Raw genomic sequence first — 19,153 nt, forward strand, 5'->3', positions numbered from 1 at the left:
AGCTCTGCTAGTAGAAAGAGAGAGGGGGAGTCAAAGTAGTATTTAAGGCCCTCAGAAGGGACCCACACTACTAGATACACATACCTGTCCCCAACCTCTCTCAATTCAGTATGTTTTTTGGAACTCATGTCCCTTGCCTACTGAGTGCTACTTAGTTGAGGGCAAGTCCCTCCATCATAAAATGCCAAGTACAGTTCTAATATCCTTGATTCACATAACCAGGGTAACAACACTTCATTACTCCTGCCCCAATAACAAAGAGACTGGGGATCCCACAGCAGCCAAAGTGACCATTTGGGCAAGCAGTCCATCATGCTGGGCAGGGTGGGTGTGCCCATGCAAAGGAGATCAGCCCCTGAAGTCCTTTTCCACAGCTCACCACCGGATGTCAGGGTAGAGCTCATTCTGACTCTGCTTACATGTGTGTAGTTTTTCTTTGATTTTCTCCTCATGAGTTTTAATGGGAGGTCCTTCCATTTGAACTCTAGCTGAAATGTGTCAACAACAGCTATCTATCACAACAAATTGCTCTTGGCACAAAAGGTGGCCCAGAGGTGATCCTGAGTACAGCAAGTGCAGTGGGGGAGGGTTATTTAAAAAAAGTTGACTGTAGGGTCATTTTTGCCATTAGTTAACTGACAGTTTAGGCTTTATACCACAAACCCGGTTGAGAGCTGCGTGAACATAACATCTCTGGCAGGAGCTGCACTCTTATGCCAGATTTTATTTTACAGAGAAAGGCTTAACTTCAGCTGATGGCATGAGGAGGGTCACACAGAGCTGCTGACAGAGAATATTTATCCCTCTTGAGCTGCACTTTGACTCCCAGCAGACCTGCCTTTCTGATATCATAAACCTTCCAGTTCTCCAGAATGCTGCAGGAAAAGCAGGGAGATAATACAAATAAACAAAAACTTCAGCATAAAGAAGCAAAGGATTTTAAAAATAGTTGAATGCTTGAATTTAATAATGAGTTGAGATTGATAATCTTTGATTAAATAATTGCATTTGGGCCTCTTATTTGACAAAGATTAATACAACACTATACAGAAAGAATAGATACATTACTCTCCCCATCCTTGGTGTAAGACAAAGAGCTGGCCTGTGTGTGTGTCTCTCCTCTGTAACTGGTGGGGTGCTAGCAGTCTGCATTCCCCAACCCATTTCCACACCCTCTGTCTTTTTATCAGGGATTAGACAAACAAATTCCGTTTTGGAGGGGAAATTGCTTTTCAGTGAGTAATTTCACTTTGTGTTCTGTTTTGGATGTTTTCATTTCACCTAATTACTTATGGAATTTCGTTTATGGTAGCTGTAGGTTACATGACGGATAAGATAAAGGGAATTCTAATCCAGTCTTTATTACTGAAAGCTGTGACTATTGGCAGTTCTTAATCAGTTAAAAATCATCTTTCAATGGATCCTTATTTCATCCATTACAGATAACGTCTGCACTAACAAGTACCTCTTATCACAGAACATAATTACATCATAGGCACCCCTTTTCAATCACCAAGTCCTGTTACACCATACCTCTGCAGACATTTTTTATTAGTTTGAGGGGTCTTTTCCCTCAACATCTATATTCCCACAGACTTGGAGGGATGAGCATTAATGAGGTAAAACACAATACTCAGTCACATGAATTTCCTGAATACAGGTTGCTCAAAGGTTGAGAGCCAACAGTCTGTGCCTTGGAATTGCTAATATCATAAAGATTCTGGAAGAATAGTTAATATGCAGAAGAATTCAGTATACAGCAAAAAGAGGACTAAAAAAGGCTAATCTTTACTAACAGGTACTAACACATGTATTCCCTCTGAAGGTAAAATTCTAAATCCGGTGGTGTGTAAGAAGACTGCAGAACGCTAAAGGGTATTCTGGTGAAGCAGTAGCTATACCATGGTTAAGAGTAGAGAGCTTATTTTACCTCTGTATTTGGAACTGGTGCAAATGCTGCTGGAATATTATGTCCAGTTCTATTGCCTACATTCCAAGAAGTATGTTGATAATTTGGAGAGGGCTCAGAGAAGAGCCATAAGAATGATTAAGGGTATAGATAGATGCCTTTATAGTGACAGACAAACAGAAAGTTAAGAGGTGACTTGATTCCAGTTTGTAAGTACCTACATGGGGAAAAAATATTTAACAAGGGGCTATTTAATCTGTCAGAGACACATAAAACATTATCCAATGGCTGGAAGCAGAAGCTAGACAAATTGAGATTGGAATAAGGCATACATTTTTAATGATGAAAATAATTAATTCATGGAACAATTTACCAGTGGTCATAGTTGATTCTCCATCACTGTCACTGTTTAAATCAATATTGGATGTTTTCCTAAAAGATATGCTTCAGGAATTGTTTTTGGGAAATTCTCTGGCCTGTGCTGTAAAGGAAGTGAGACTAGATGGTCACAATGACCCCTTCTGGTCTTAGAACGTACAAATATATGGTTAAGGGTTTTCTGGTGGAGCAGTAGCTGCACCATAGTCAAGTGTATACTGGTGGAGTAGCAGCTTTCCCATAGTTAAGGATATTCTGGTAGACCAGTAGTTGTATGCTAGTTACAGACACCATTGTGGAGCAGTACTCACACCATGCTTAAGGATAGTTTGGTGCCTCAGTAGCTGCGCCATTGTAAAGGGTGTTTCTTGTGGAGCAATATCTGTACCACAGTTAAGACTATTCTAGTGGAGCTGTACCTTTGCCATAGTTACGTGTATTGTAGCGGAGATTACCTTCAATACTCTAAAGAGTATTCTGGTGGTAGCTTTGCCATAGTTAAGGATATTTGTGTGGAGCAGTAGCTGTGCTACGGTTAGGGGTATTCACAGAGAGTGGTACTTTCACCATAGTTAAGGGTATTCTGGTATAGCAGTAGCTGCAACCTAGGTAAGCATATTGTGGTGGAGTGGCAGCTTACCACAGTTAAGGTTGTTCTGGTGGAGCGGCACCTGAGCCGTAACTAAGGGTGTTCTGGTGGAGTGATAGCTGTACCACTGGTAAAGGTATTCTTGTGGAGTGGTAGCTATGCCACAGTTAAGGGTAGATACTTACATACATTTACAGTGAAAACAAGTAAACGTTTATTTAACAAAGTACAGAAATTCAAATGATAGTAAGTACAAGAGTATTGGAAACAAATGGTTACATAATATTGCTCGGGCATGTAGGAATGATATCAGGAGGGCCAAATCGCACCTGGAGCTGCAGCTAGCGAGAGATGTTAAGAGTAACAAGAAGGGTTTCTTCAGGTATGTGGGCAACAAGAAGAAAGCCAAGGAAAGTGTAGGCCCCTTACTGAATGAGGGAGGCAACCTAGTGACAGAGGATGTGGAAAAAGCTAATGTACTCAATGCTTTTTTTGCCTCTGTTTTCACTAACAAGGTCAGCTCCCAGACTGCTGCGCTGGGCATCACAAAATGGGGAAGAGATGGCCAGCCCTCTGTGGAGATAGAGGTGGTTAGGGACTATTTAGAAAAGCTGGACGTGCACAAGTCCATGGGGCCGGACGAGTTGCATCCGAGAGTGCTGAAGGAATTGGCAGCTGTGATTGCAGAGCCATTGGCCATTATCTTTGAAAACTCATGGCGAACCGGGGAAGTCCCGGATGACTGGAAAAAGGCTAATGTAGTGCCAATCTTTAAAAAAGGGAAGAAGGAGGATCCTGGGAACTACAGGCCAGTCAGCCTCACCTCAGTCCCTGGAAAAATCATGGAGCAGGTCCTCAAAGAATCAATCCTGAAGCACTTGCATGAGAGGAAAGTGATCAGGAACAGCCAGCATGGATTCACCAAGGGAAGGTCATGCCTGACTAATCTAATCGCCTTTTATGACGAGATTACTGGTTCTGTGGATGAAGGGAAAGCAGTGGATGTATTGTTTCTTGACTTTAGCAAAGCTTTTGACACGGTCTCCCACAGTATTCTTGTCAGCAAGTTAAGGAAGTATGGGCTGGATGAATGCACTATAAGGAGGGTAGAAAGCTGGCTAGATTGTCGGGCTCAACGGGTAGTGATCAATGTCTCCATGTCTAGTTGGCAGCCGGTATCAAGTGGAGTGCCCCAAGGGTCGGTCCTGGGGCCGGTTTTGTTCAATATCTTCATAAATGATCTGGAGGATGGTGTGGATTGCACTCTCAGCAAATTTGCGGATGATACTAAACTGGGAGGAGTGGTAGATACGCTGGAGGGGAGGGATAGGATACAGAAGGACCTAGACAAATTGGAGGATTTTGCCAAAAGAAATCTGATGAGGTTCAATAAGGATAAGTGCAGGGTCCTGCACTTAGGACGGAAGAACCCAATGCACAGCTACAGACTAGGGACCGAATGGCTAGGCAGCAGTTCTGCGGAAAAGGACCTAGGGGTGACAGTGGATGAGAAGCTGGATATGAGTCAGCAGTGTGCCCTTGTTGCCAAGAAGGCCAATGGCATTTTGGGATGTATAAGTAGGGGCATAGCGAGCAGATCGAGGGACGTGATCGTTCCCCTCTATTCGACATTGGTGAGGCCTCATCTGGAGTACTGTGTCCAGTTTTGGGCCCCACACTACAAGAAGGATGTGGATAAATTGGAGAGAGTCCAGCGAAGGGCAACAAAAATGATTAGGGGACTGGAACACATGACTTATGAGGAGAGGCTGAGGGAACTGGGATTGTTTAGCCTGCAGAAGAGAAGAATGAGGGGGGATTTGATAGCTGCTTTCAACTACCTGAAAGGGGGTTCCAAAGAGGATGGCTCTAGACTGTTCTCAATGGTAGCAGATGACAGAACGAGGAGTAATGGTCTCAAGTTGCAGTGGGGGAGGTTTAGATTGGATATTAGGAAAAACTTTTTCACTAAGAGGGTGGTGAAACACTGGAATGCGTTACCTAGGGAGGTGGTAGAATCTCCTTCCTTCGAGGTTTTTAAGGTCAGGCTTGACAAAGCCCTGGCTGGGATGAGTTAACTGGGAATTGGTCCTGCTTCGGGCAGGGGGTTGGACTAGATGACCTTCTGGGGTCCCTTCCAATCCTGATATTCTATGATTCTATGATTCTATATCAAATAAAATCATAACATTCATTCTATGGCACAGTCTTATTTAACTAGATACTTTTCTGTCTCATAGAGCCTAGTCTCATAGCTGTGATCTTTTGTTCATGAGACAAACTTGCTGTCAGCTTGCCTCCTAGACGAAAGATTCAGGGTGTCTGTTTGCATGCCCAGGTATATCAGAAGAATCCATTGTCCTATTAAGAAACAGGATCCCCCCTTCTGGTTGTTTCTTCCTGTGGCTTTCCTCTGTTGTCAACATTGCAATCTCCTGATTAGCCTCAGGCCTGCTCAGGATGCCAATGGATGTGTATGATGAATGGACAGTGCCCATTACACAATGACCAGGCAGGGTCTGTTACCACCTGCCTGAAAGGAACATTCCTGAAATACGTCATCTCCTGGTTACCTGCCTTAAAAACATAAATTTCAATATGGACCCATAACTCCTTAAATAAGAACATAAGAACAGCCATACTGGGTCAGACCTAGGGTGACCAGATGTCCCAATTTTATAGGGACAGTCCTGATTTTGGGGTCTTTTTCTTATGTAGGCTTCTATTACCCCCCACCCGTCTCAATTTTTCACATTTGCTGCCTTATCACCCTAGTCAGACCAAAGGTCCATCTAGCCCAGTATCCTGTCTTCCAACTGTGGCCAATGCCAGGTGCCCCAGAGGGAATGAACAGAACAGGTAATCATTAAGTGATCCATTCCCTGTCGCTCATTCAGAGCTTCTGGTAAATACAGGCTAGGGACCCCATCCCTGCCCATCCTGGCTAATAGCCATTGATGGACCTATTCTCCATGACTTTATCTAGTTCTTTTTTGAACTCTGTTATAGTCTTGGCCTTCACAACATCCTCTGGCAAAGAGTTCCACAACTGACTGAGCGTTGTGTGAAGAAATACTTCCTTTTGTTTGTTTTAAACCTGCTGCCTATTAATTTCATTCGGTGACCCATAATCCTTGTGTTATGAGGAGTAAACACCACTTCCTTATTTACTTTCTCCACACCTGTCATGATTTTATAGATCTCTGTCATATCTCACTTAGCCATCTCTTTTCCAAGCTGAAAAGTCCCAGTCCTATTTTCTCCTCATATGAAAGCTGTTTCATACCCCTACTAATTTTTTTGCTCTTTTCTGAACCTTTTCCAATATGTCTTTTTTGAGATGAGGTGACCAAATCTACATGCAGTATTCAAAATGTGGGCATACCCTTGTGTGACAGGGTTGGGACTCACCACCGCAGTGCCTCCTGCTGTTCACTTAGCTCAGTTCATGCAGAGCACCCTCTGCTGGTGGTGTCCCGTCTGTCTCCCACCCTCGATTGGTGTCTCAACCCGCGTTGCTCCCAGCTTGCGGCGTCCTTTTCAGGACGCTGCCCTCCAGCAGTGCCCACTGCTCCGGTCCCACCCCCTTCCAAAGGTTTGGTGTTATCAGCAGTCCTTCTCTTCACCCCAGTCACAATGGCCAACCACACCCCAAAGTCTAACCTCTTTTGGCAGGAGTCTGGTGCAGACCGTGATGGCCACTCCTAACAGCCAGGTGGAAGTGCAAGGGGCAGGGGACCCAGACAATATGATATTTTCTGTTTTATCTGTCCCGTTTTTAATTATTCCCAACATTTTGTTTGCTTTTTTTACTGCCGCTGCACACTGAGTGGATGTTTTCAGAGGGGGAAAGGAGTCCAGGAGAGCTGGCTGGATTTTAAAGAAGCCTTATTGAGGATGCAGGAACAAACCATCCCCACGTGCAGAAAGAATAGCAAATATGGCAGGCGACCAGCTTGGCTTAACAGAGAAACCTTTGGTGAGCTTAAACACAAAAAGGAAGCTTACAAGAAGTGGAAACTTGGACAGATGACTAGGGAGGAGTATAAAAATATTGCTTGAGCATGCAGGGATGTAATCAGGAAGGCCAAAGCACAATTGGAGTTGCAGCAAGTAACGGATGTGAAGGGTAACAAGAAGGGTTTCAACAGATATGTTAGCAAGAAGAAGATAATGGAAAGTGTGGGACCCTTACTGAATGCGGGGGGCAACCTAGTGGCAGATGATGTGGAAAAAGCTTAAGTACTCAATGCTTTTTTTGCCTCTGTCTTCACAGACAAGGTCAGCTCCCAGAGTGCTGCACTGGGCAGCACAGTATGGGGAGGAGGTGAGCAGCCTTCAGTGGTGAAAGAACAGGTTAAGGACTATTTAGAAAAGCTGGACATGCATAAGTCCATGGGGCCAGATGCAATCCATCCGAGGGTGCTGAGGGAGTTGGCTGATGTGATTGCAAAGCCATTGGCCATTATCTTTGAAAACTTGTGATGATCGGGGAGGTCCCAGACAATTGGAAAAAGGCAAATATAGTGCCCATCTTTAAACAAGGGAAGAAGAAGAATCCAGGGAACTACAGACCAGTCAGCCTCATCTCTGTCCCTGGAAAAATCATGGAGCAGGTCTTCAAGGAATCCATTTTGAAGCACTTGGAGGAGAGGAAGGTGATGAAGACCAGTCAACATGGATTCACCAAGGGCAAGTCATGCCTGACCAACCTGATTGCCTTCTATGATGAGATAACTGGCTCTGTGGATATGGAAAAAGTGGTGGACATGATATATCTTGACTCTAGCAAAGCTTTTGGTACAGTCTCCCACAGTATTCTTGCCAGCAAGTTAAAAAAGTATGGATTAGATGAATGGACTATAAGGTGGATAGAAAGCTGGCTAGATCATCGGACTCAATGGGCAGAGATCAACGGCTCGATGTCTAGTTGGCAGCCAGTATCAAGAGGAGTGCCCCTCTGTTCATGCTTCAGGGAGAGAGAGGAGGTGGGTCATAAAAGGGGTAAGCCGCTGAATTTACAAGTATGGCTTTTGGGGAGTGGCTAAGGCAGTACATAATTTTAAGCATCCCATGAATATGATTAATAATACAATTAATATGAATAACACTCCTATAACATGCGTAATATGACCAAGAAGCGAATGAGTGTCCATTAGGCCTGTCTGAAGGGCTCAGGCTACATCAGTCCAAGTACAAATAGCAGGCAGTTCAGTAGCTAGTTGGAAGGCATTCATTCTTTGAAGGGCCTGGGCTACCCAGACCTGCATTCAGCGTAGCTTGGCCTGGAGCTGCCTGAGCAACTGTGTCAAATGTCAAACTGTGTCAGACTAGGGACCGAATGGTTAGGCAGCAGTTCTGCAGAAAAGGACCAAGGGGTTACAGTGGACGAGAAGCTGGATATGAGTCAACAGTGTGCCCTTGTTGACAAGAAGGCTAACGGGCATTTTGGGCTGTATAAGTACGGGCATTATCAGCAGATAGAGGGACGTGATCGTTCCCCTCTATTCGACACTGGTGAAGCCTCATCTGGAGTACTGTGTCCAGTTTTGGGCCCCACACTACAAGAAGGATGTGGATAAATTGGAGAGAGTCCAGCGGAGGGCAACAAAAATGATTAGGGGACTGGAACACATGACTTATGAGGAGAGGCTGAGGGAACTGGGATTGTTTAGTCTGCGGAAGAGAAGAATGAGAGGGGATTTGATAGCTGCTTTCAACTACCTGAAAGGGGGTTCCAAAGGGGATGGATCTAGACTGTTCTCAGTTGTATCAGAAGACAGAACAAGGAGTAATGGTGTCAAGTTGCAGTGGGGAAGGTTTAGATTGGATACTAGGAAAAACTTTTTCACTAGGAGGGTGGTGAAGCACTGGCATGTGTTACCTAGGGAGGTGGTGGAATCTCCTTCCTTAGAGGTTTTTAAGGTCAGGCTTGACAAAGTCCTGGCTGGGATGATTTAGCTGGCGATTGGTCCTGCTTTGAGCAGGGGGTTGGACTAGATGACCTCCTGAGGTTCCTTCCAACCCTGATATTCCATGATTCTATGATTCTATTAAATGATCCCAGTTTATCCAGGTGGGTTCCGGTACCACTATTGTTCAATTAATGGGTGTTGATGGGTGTCCGATCACATAAAGCTCTATACATTTCAGGATTAGTATACTTAATAATAGGAAAATAGCCATAATTTACAGTAACATTGTCAGCCCTGACCACTGTAATATAGTTCAAAATCCGGGCCACCACCGGAAGCACTGCTTCTTCTCCTTTGACAGGTTTAAAATCCTGTAACACCATTCTGGCAGTTGCAGCGAGCTGCCCCTACAGTGTTCATGTGCTTTGTCCATATCATGAGGCCATTGAATATTCACAGAGAAACAGGGTATTGTCCAAACCAGCTTGACCACTTGGTATGGAATTGGGTAATGCACTGGTTCGATTGGGGATTGGTCCTGCTTTGAGCAGGGGGTTGGACTAGATGACCTCCTGAGGTCCCTTCCAACACTGATATTCTATGATTCTATGATTGTCCACTGCAATGAGTTCCACAGTTCCATTCATGCACCAAAGTCCCAATGGCAGCACGTAGATGTGTGCAATTGTGCCAGATGCTGGTGCACATGTACTCCCAAGTGTTATATTACAGAATTGTGTACACTTCCAGCAGAACACTTCATACCCCATATACATTACGCTCAATCGTCCACCCCTGCACAGGCCATTGGGTCTGCTCCTTCACAGCCATCGGGAAGGGGCACATTTAAACATTTTCTTTGGACAAACAATTACTTAACTGAATTATTGTTCATTTTACACCATTCCATTCTTCCTATTTATTCCCCAGTGGTTCCCAGTGAGCTCCTCCCTTTCTTATTATTCCCATAGGGCTCATGGGGACCACCTTAGTCGCCACCTTATTTCAAGGTACCACTGCAACTATTACTTAGGTGCTAGCCCCCCTAGTTGGGCATTTTGCATTTTTATACACACCTTCTTTCCCCCTTCCCAAGTTAGATTTTAAAGCCATACGTCCACCCATGTTACAAGGTTCCCTGTTCATTGAGTTAACTGCAGGTTCACCTTTTCCATCCTTTTTCATTCCATTGCAATTGCAGATAGTTGCTGTGCTAGTAATTCATTGATTTGTTGTTGAAGTTTTACATTTTGGCTTATTAATTACTTAGTTATCCAACGGTCCCCCAGATTTCATACACCCACCCCGTGGTTCCTACTTCCCATAGATCCCTTCTGCAGTGACAATATCATGTGTATCCCCTCATCCACCAATGAAATTGTTGCTTCAACCCTTCTATGTATGTGCTGCAGTTGGGGTGTACCTGGTCCACCCACCATTCTCTGGGGTGTACCACCCATTCATGTAATGGACTGAAAGGACACATTGATGAGCTCTGGTTGCAGCTGCTCCCACAGTGGCTCCCACACGTTTGCCCATAAAGAAGTATTTCCAGCTCCAGGCTGTGGCCAGCTTAAATCAGGATCCTTCCATTTTGGCATCCATATTACCTGTAGGGTTACATTCTGCAAAGCAGTTAAATTGTCGTATTCTCAATGTCCCAGGGGAGACTTCATACCCAGTCTGGTATATACATAACTTCATGCCTAAGAATTGTCCTCTAGGGAGATACCATTATGATTACCCAGGGTAACACCACACCCCAGTTGTGGAACCCCATAATCCAAACACCCCAGGAGGTCAGAGAGTTATATATTGGGGGGCCCTCCGTGACAAACCACATGTCCAGATGACTGTTTCCCACTGTCATTCATCATGACACATCCTAAGGAATACCATGCAATATTTTCTGATAAATTTGATATTATCCACCAGGTTAGGATCCCCCCCCCCACCTCCAAATCATACAGCACATACCGACATTGCCAAATTCCCATGGGGGATTAGTAGTACAGTTTTCCACAGGTAAATCCTTAAAGTTCTTATCTGCTTCATTACCACCACTTGAGGGGGGGTGGGGTGGTATAACAATTCACGTGTTTCCTCCCTTTGCCACTTCACATTGCTGGATTTTGGTATATAATAGCAAGAATAGCAGCAATAATTGTTCTATTTCAGGTCAGGGTGTCCTTATTTTTCCTTTGTGGGTCCACCTGTAAGATGCATGCAACAGAATTTATTTATCCCCATTTTTAACCTCCATTTTGTGCCTTTTTATTTGCACTTGATTTTTTAGTTTGAGTAGACCGTGCTTCCCAGGCAGGTCATACCATGCGTTGACCTTTGCTTTTATATGCGTTAACCCTTCTTGTACAATATCCACCAAAATAACGGTAATAACAAGAGAAACACACAACACAATCTTCATCACAGCAGGAGACCCACAGTGCTCTGGGTTACTTTTCCGCTGGTGCCAGCTTGCTTGTAGAGTGTCTGAAAAACAAAAGAAACATTTCCCAGCCCCCTGGGTGGGGACAGATTATTGCCTAAAAATACCTTTTCCTTTTACAAATTTTGCTGACTGCAAGAAAAACAGAAGAATTACTTTTATACTTTTTTTGTTTTGTTCTATAGGCAGGCTAGTGAATTATTCCACTGTTTATTTATGAAATTTATGAGGTTGTGTACCTCAGTTTCCCCTCTTATTTACAGGCTTGACTTGTTTTCCCACCTCCCTTTCCTGGAGGGCCATAATCTGAGTATTCTCGCTTACAAGTAGCTTGTTTGCTGACTAGGTATATTTATTACTTTCAGCTCCTTTGTGCTGCCATTTATGGGCAGTTCTTTCCTTCCCCCATCAGCTAGGTAATTTGCATCCCCACAGATGCTTTCTGGCTTGCTTTTGGACCAAAAGCTATTAGCAGCTCAAAGACTCTGTTTTAAAAGGGAAGCAATTAACTTTTACCAGAGTTCTGATTACTTTTCACTTTTAACTTCTGCTTCTAAAACACACAGCCACCTGAAAAAGAAAACACAACCTATTGTGGCTCCTTTTGGAGCCCCAATAGGATTTAATTACATATAGCATGTTTTGTTTGCATTTTTTTTTACGCCTTCTACAATATACACTGCACATGTTGTGGGAAAATGCACACTCCCTTCACATTTCAACTCTACAACATTATATTAGCCACATCAACTTTCACACAAGGTGTAACTGCCTCCCCCCTGCCCACAGAGTTCTCATGCACTTGCATTGGGTTCAGTTCACTCTATTGAGTCCTAGTTTCAGGGTTTGCTGGTATTCAGTGAATGGCATGGATACATTTATTTAATCCTTTATTTTCAGAGGCTTTTTAAGTTTGATCAGTTTCAAGAGTTGTATTTCATTATTTGTCTCCACTGTGAATTGGGATCCCCCATTTTAAGCAATTTCTCTTCATAGCCCAAAGTTATACTCTGGTTTATATCTTTTAACATTTCTCCTTCCTCGTGCCAGAGAATTCCTATTAGTTCTAGAGTGCAATAATTATTTACAATGAAAACCAACAAAATTTGGAGGACGTGCACCATACATCCTTTGATTATACATAAAAATTTCACATTCTTTAGGACTTGCAATAGAAGAAGAGATATCTTCCACATATAGAAGGATATTAATATGTCTCAAGGTAAATAAACCTGCAGATTCTAATTTAGGATGAAAACATGTAGCTTGGAGTTCTTTTGGAGTTCTTTTTAGCTAGGCTGGATGGGAGAAAGGTTTATACAGATGCAGATTATGACTGAGTCTTGCCTAGGTGATTAACAATACCCTCATTTAAGTTTCAATAGTTGGGGTTGCTTGGCTGATCTGTGGGACCTTAGACACAGTGTCTGACATGATGTGAAACATGTTCTTATTGTCTGCATAGGTGGATCCTATTTTGGGATAAACAGAGATGGGATATGTTTTCTAATTTTTGAGGACCAGAAGGAATCATTACTTATTAATCATCCAAATCATATCTGTCCCATATATCCCTTACAAGTGGTGTATCCGTAGTTTAGGGTATTCTGGCGGAGCAGTAGCTGTGCCATGGTTCAGGGTATTTTTGGAAATCAGCCAGGAGTAAGGCAGTAAGTGAAAAGTTGCCAATATTCAACATTTTAATGAATGCATCATTTATATAAAATACATTGATATACACAAATTTAAAAATATGAATTGACAAGTGATTGCTCAAAGATCTGAGAATAAAGTGAATATTTGAAATGGAAAGGGGACAGAGTTGATAACCAAGCAAGAGCGTATTCCATATATACAACTAACTTTATAAGAACTTTAAGGTAGCAAAGCAGAAGCCAGTGAGGGCCATTTTTTAAAAAGGTATGAGGTACTGACAGGCCCATACCACCTTGTAGCGAGCAGCCCTGCTGTTAAGGCACTCACCTGCAATGTGGGGGACCAGGCTTCAAGTCACTGCTCTTACTGGTTTGGAGCAGAGACTTGTATCTACATCACTAGACTGTCAGGGGAGCAATCTGACTGCTAGGCTGTAGACATTCTGGGATTGGGCTTTCTAAATCTTTCCTGTTGGAGCTGTTCCTCTGTGAACAAACAATTATTCAGTAGATCAGGGACTTGCACTTAGATCTCCCACATCCCACTACTGGGCTATAAAATCAGTCTGCTGCTCACTCCATGACTATTGAAGTGTTTACACAATGTGGAATATCTCCTACAGGTGAGGACAGAAATTCACCCCATAATAGCCCATACATAGGTGGATGGAGATCTGGGTTCAAATCTGGAAGAACAGGAACCTGAACTTAGATTTTCTACATGCCAGCTGAGTGCCCTAACCACAAGGCCAGGACACACACTTGTCTTTTGTGACAGCTATCAGGTCCTAGGTGTACTCTGAGACCATCTATGGGCTCATGCTCTACAGGTGAGATAATTGAAAACCTAGTTTGAGAATCCCACTTCAGGGCCTGTGGGGCTTCACCTTAAGTGAGGGCTCCCAGAAGCTCATTACCCACGGGCCTAATCACCTACTGTTATTATTGCCCTGGTCAGGGTGAAATTTGCCCTGTGCAGTGGGCCTGACCATGTCCCTTTGATGGTTGTTTACCAGATACAGACTGGAACTCCTTTCAAAAGTCCAATGTCATCAATCCTCCATTGAGTTCTTCCATTTTTCTCACAAGGCCTATCAAGTGGCAAGTTGCTCTAAGTTTTGCTGTCTCTCCAGCTCAGAATGCTTTGCTCTCTATAGCTGTGGCTAGAGTTAAAGCTCTCTTCAATTGTACCTGCTGGGCAAGGTTTTTACCTGTTAATACAATAACAAGCCTGTTTCTGATATTTTAAGTTTTGCATTCCCAAAATTACAATTTTCAGTCAAGATATGCAGAGCTTTTATAAAGCATTCAACATTTTCTCCTGGATCTTGAATTCTCTGGTGGAAGCAGAGAATAAATCACATTTCTCTAAGGTATAAAATATGCATCAACCACAGCCAGAACACTTTCATAGTCATCTTTGTGATTGTCTTCAGTAAAATCAAAGGATTTAAAGATACACTCTTCTTGTTTCCCCATAGCATAAATTAAAGAAGATACCTGTATATCTCCAGTTTCTTTGTGGAGCTTGTTTCCAGTTCAAAATCTTACAAAAGACTGCCCTCAGTCCATCCATTGTGACGGTTTGTCAAAGCTCAAATTCTCTGGGGCATTGAAGCATGGCATGTTGATAAGATCCTGCAACCTTTGTTGCTTTGTTTCTTCTGTCTGCAACCTTTGTAGGTGGTGTTCTTGCTTCTGTTCTCCTCCGACTCTAGTTTACTTCTGACACTATGTCATGCTCCTGTACGAGATATGGAATGGCTACAGTTCTTGTTTCTGAGCAAGACACATACCACACATGTTCATCCTAAGAGCCTTCAATGAACTGCCTGGTACAGCTGAGATTAGCTTAAATAAGATATTCTACACCGAGTGCCATGTAGTGGCTGAACAGTACACTACAGTTTAGCATTCCATTACAATCATGCACATTCTAGGGAGAGTGGTCGCTTTGGATGAGCTATTACCAGCAGGAGAGTGAGTTTGTGTGTGTGGTTTTTGGAGGGGGGTGGGGGGTGAGAAAACCTGGATTTGTGCTGGAAATGGCCCACCTTGATTATCATACACATTTTAAAGAGAGTGGTCACTTTGGATGGGCTATTACCAGCAGGAGAGTGAGTTTGTGTGTGTGTGTGGGGGGGGGGGGGGTGAGAAAACCTGGATTTGTGCTGGAAATGGCCCAACTTGATGATCACTTTAGATAAGCTATTACCAGCAGGAGAGTGGGGTGGGAGGAGGTATTGTTTCATGGTCTCTGTGTATATAATGTCTTCTGCAGTTTCCACAGTATGCATCCGATGAAGTGAGCTGTAGCTCACGAAAGCTCATGCTCAAATAAATTGGTTAGTCTCTAAGGTGCCACAAGTACTCCTTTTCTTTTTACCTTTAAAATAAGAGTTAAGTGGGGCTGAGGTGGGACATTGACTTTGTGCTCACACCATCCCTTGCAGAATGACCTGGAAATGTTAACCATCATCTTATTTGTCACCATCACCTTCCCCCTCATCATTGGTGGTCATCATTCTGACACCTCTCAGAGGCTCTCTCTCTCTCTTTACTGTCCATAGGCTGGGATGCAACTTTTATAAAATGTTATGCTGATGCCACTATGTTTGATGCATATTCAGTAGGTTTTCCCCCCTTTTCCTTATTTGTATTTCCTCCCCTTACTAACATTGGAGTATCCTTCTCCTATAGGTTAGTACATCAATTATCTCAACTTATTATCATATACGTTATTTCAGTGCCATGGCCCTCTTGTGGTTAGGTATCTGCAGATGTAGCTCATGTACCTGTTATTGTTATGTACACCAATTCATTGCCTTGACACTCTTGTGGTTGGACTTATGTTCCTGTGGTCTGAAATTCCCCTTAAACATTCTAATTTCAGCTCCCCAATACTTGGGGTTTTCCATTGGGCCATTTGTCTGTGCCAAATTTCATAGGCCTCAAGCTTTATGCTAAAACTGCTGAAGCTAATGTCTTACAGGATACAGGCCTATAGGTTCCTTGCATTACAGCTGAATATAATGAAGGCAAGCTAGCCCTATGAGCTACACTACTCTCGATGAATTTCATATAAGGTTTTCAAAGCAGCTTAAAGGAGTAAGGCACTCCACTGCCACTGAAATTCAGTATGGTTTGTACACTTTAACTTCCTTAAATACCTTTTAAATATCCCATCCTCATTCCCCAGTGTACAGCGAAGTTTGCATGGTGCTGTAGAGGTGACCGTAACAACTCAGTCCCTAATAGAAGGGGCTTCCCATGTATGAGTTGCTAGTTTGTGGAGCAGCACAAGCAGGGTGGTGGGTGTTCCATTCCCTTTACAAAGTAAAGTATTTTTTCAGCTATTTTTAGACCTTTAAATACTTCACAAAACATTCTCCATATTCAGGAATAATCTCTTATAAAGTGCCAGAAACAGTTTTTGCATGTGTTTATTTTTTAATATATCTTACAAAGTTATATTTTTCTAGGTCTCTTTGGCATGGTCGCACACATGATGTACACAACTGTATTTCAAATGACCGTCAACCTTGGTCCAGAAGACTGGAGACCACAGATGTGGGATTATGGCTGGTCCTATTGGTAATTTTTGCACTAAAATATCTAACTGTTTCATTAACATTTAAATTGCTCTCTCTGCCATCCTTGTCCTCCAGTAACAACTAATGGCTCTGATTTGAGCTTTCCATTGAGGGTGTAATACAACAACCAACTTCTTTATTTGAAATTTCTGTAGTCTTGTCTAATGGTATAAGGTCCCATAGTTCCAGGACAGCTAGTATCAGCACTACCCAGGGCATGCAGGTGCCATGGCTCCCACTCCATCACCCACCCCCTAGCCAATCCCCCCTGTTCCCTGTCCCCTGACTGCCCCCTGGGACTCCCTGACCCTTACTCAACACCCCCCCCCCACCCGCCCCCTTACCATCAGGAGCTCGCAGCCCCAGATGGAGCCAGCCACAGTGCTGCGCTGCCAGGCAGGAGTGGTGGGCCAGAGCGCTGGCGGCATGGCGAGCTGAGGCTGCGGGGGAGGGGGGACAGGAGGGGACGGGTCTGGGGCTAGCCTCCCCGTCTGGGAGCTCAAGGGCCGGGCAGGACGGTTCTGCGGGCCAGATGTGGCCTGCGGGGCATAGTTTGCCCACCTCTGCTATAGAGTCATTTTCATTCTCTGTAGACCAATGGATATTCATTAAAATGGGAACAGCTGCCATAGGAGAGACTGAGACCTACCTCAGAATAGTATGTTGCCCACTAGTTAAGATGCTCTGTTGGGATGAGGGATGTGAGTTCAACTCCCTGGTTCGGAATGGGGATTCGAACCTAGTTCACTCACATTCTAGGCAAGTGCAGTAATCACTGGACTGCAGGTTATAAAGACATATCTGCATTTCTGGCCTGGAAAAACTTTTCCTCGGCTGTCACTAATTAAGTCAAATTTGTGAATAGTTTTGGGTCAATTGAAACTGCTGTGGTAAACCCAGGACAAACAGCTACAAAAGGGCGGTAGTAATTAGTCCCAGGGGATTAAAAGGCCCCTCCCTATCCACTGAGGAGAGAGAACCACTGGGCAATAAGGTTCAGCTGGAAAAGGGGTTGCTAGGGAACCAATTAGGTTCAGCTGACTCCAACTACTTGGGACCTTTTCAAACCCTCCCCTGGGTGGTAGGAGGGGGAGAGTGAGGGCGTAGGGAAGCTGCTAGTAGGCTGTTTGTAGCAAGACACCAAACCTTCCCAGTAGGAAGGCTGCACTCGCTCCCCAGAAGGGAAGGAAAACAAGCACAAGGGACTGACTGAGGAGAGGAGTAACAGGACCGTGTGCCACCTATAAGGATTTGCCTTGCCCCAAATCACAGTCTCCAAGGCTGAAAAGGACTGAGCCTACTGAGGTGAACGAGGTATTTTGCCACACTGCATTTTGGGTGAATCAACTATTTAATAATATTCATAGATTCCAAAGCCAGAAGGGACCATTGTGGTCATCTAGTCTGTCCTTTTGCATAACTCAGGCCAGAGAACTGCCCCCAAATAATTCCTAAAGCAGATCTTTTAGAAAAACATGATTCTTGATTTTAAAATTGTTAGTGATGGAGAGTCCACCAGGACCCTTGATAAATTGTTCCTGTGATTAGCTACCCTCACTGTTAAAAAATGTATGCCTTATTTCCAGTCAGAATTTGTCTCACTTCAGCTTCTATCCCTTGGAAAATGTTATACATTTCTCTGCTAGACTGAAGAGCCCATTATTAAATATTTGTTCCCCATGTAGGAACTTATTGACTGTCATCAAGCACCCCTTAACCTCCTTTTTTTAAAATTTAAATAGACTCAAAGAGCTCAATCTATCACTGTAAGGCATGTTTTCTAGTCCAGTAACCATTCTCTTCTTTGAACCCTGTACAATTTATCAACATCCTTCTTGAATTGTGGGCATCAGAATTGGACACAGTATGCCAGCAGTGCCAAATACGGAGGTGAATTTGCTCCTCCTTGAGATTCCATAGTTATGCATCCCAAAATTGTATCAGCTGTTTTCGTCATAGCATCGCACTGGGAGCTCATGTTCAGCTGATTATCCACCATGACCCCCAAATCTTTTTTTGAGTCACAGCTTCCCAGGGCAGACTCCCCCATCCTGTACGTATGGCCTAAATTCTTTGTTCTCAGACCTATACATTTACATTTTGCCATATTAAAATTGTTTGCTTGTGACCAGTTTATCAAGCGATCCAGATTGCTGTGTATCAGTGACCTGTCTTCTTCATTATTTACCACTCCTCCAATTTTTGTGTCATCTGTAAACTTTATCAATGATGATTTGTTTTCTTCCAGACCCTTGATAAAAATGTTAGAGTGTAGGGCCAAGTACCAATCCAGCAGGACTCCACTGGAAACAGACCTGCTCACTGATGACTCCTCATTACAATTACATCTTGTGATCCATCAGTGAGCTCGGTTTTAATCCATTTAATGTGTGTCATGTTAATTTTATGTCATTCTAGTTTTTTCGTCAAGATGTTGTTTGGTACCAAGTCAAATGCCTTACAACCGTCTAAGTATATTACCTTTATCAACCAAACTTGTAATCTCATCAAAAAAAGATATTCCATTGGTTTGACAGGATCTATCTTCCATAAACCCAAGTTGATTGGCATTAATTACATTACCCACATTTAGTTCTTTATTAATTGAGTCCTGTGTGAGCCACTCCATTATTTTACCAGGGATTGATGACAGGCTGATAGGCTA

General features: G+C 43.4%; 1 protein-coding gene across 1 annotated transcript in view; it reads left to right on the forward strand.

Annotated features, from left to right (window-relative positions):
- LOC311530250 (germ cell-specific gene 1-like protein) overlaps positions 1-19,153 on the forward strand; it is a gene marked incomplete at both ends in the record, with an annotated part of 78,335 nt that overhangs the window by 38,717 nt on the left and 20,465 nt on the right. The window contains one exon of the mRNA XM_084646714.1: positions 16,378-16,489. Within this exon, the coding sequence (XP_084502840.1) occupies positions 16,378-16,489 (112 nt within the window). The remainder of the gene's footprint in view (positions 1-16,377; positions 16,490-19,153) is intronic.

The sequence above is a fragment of the Lepidochelys olivacea genome (assembly GCF_965140295.1).
Source record: "Lepidochelys olivacea isolate rLepOli2 genome assembly, chromosome: 14".
NCBI lineage: Eukaryota > Metazoa > Chordata > Testudines > Cheloniidae > Lepidochelys > Lepidochelys olivacea.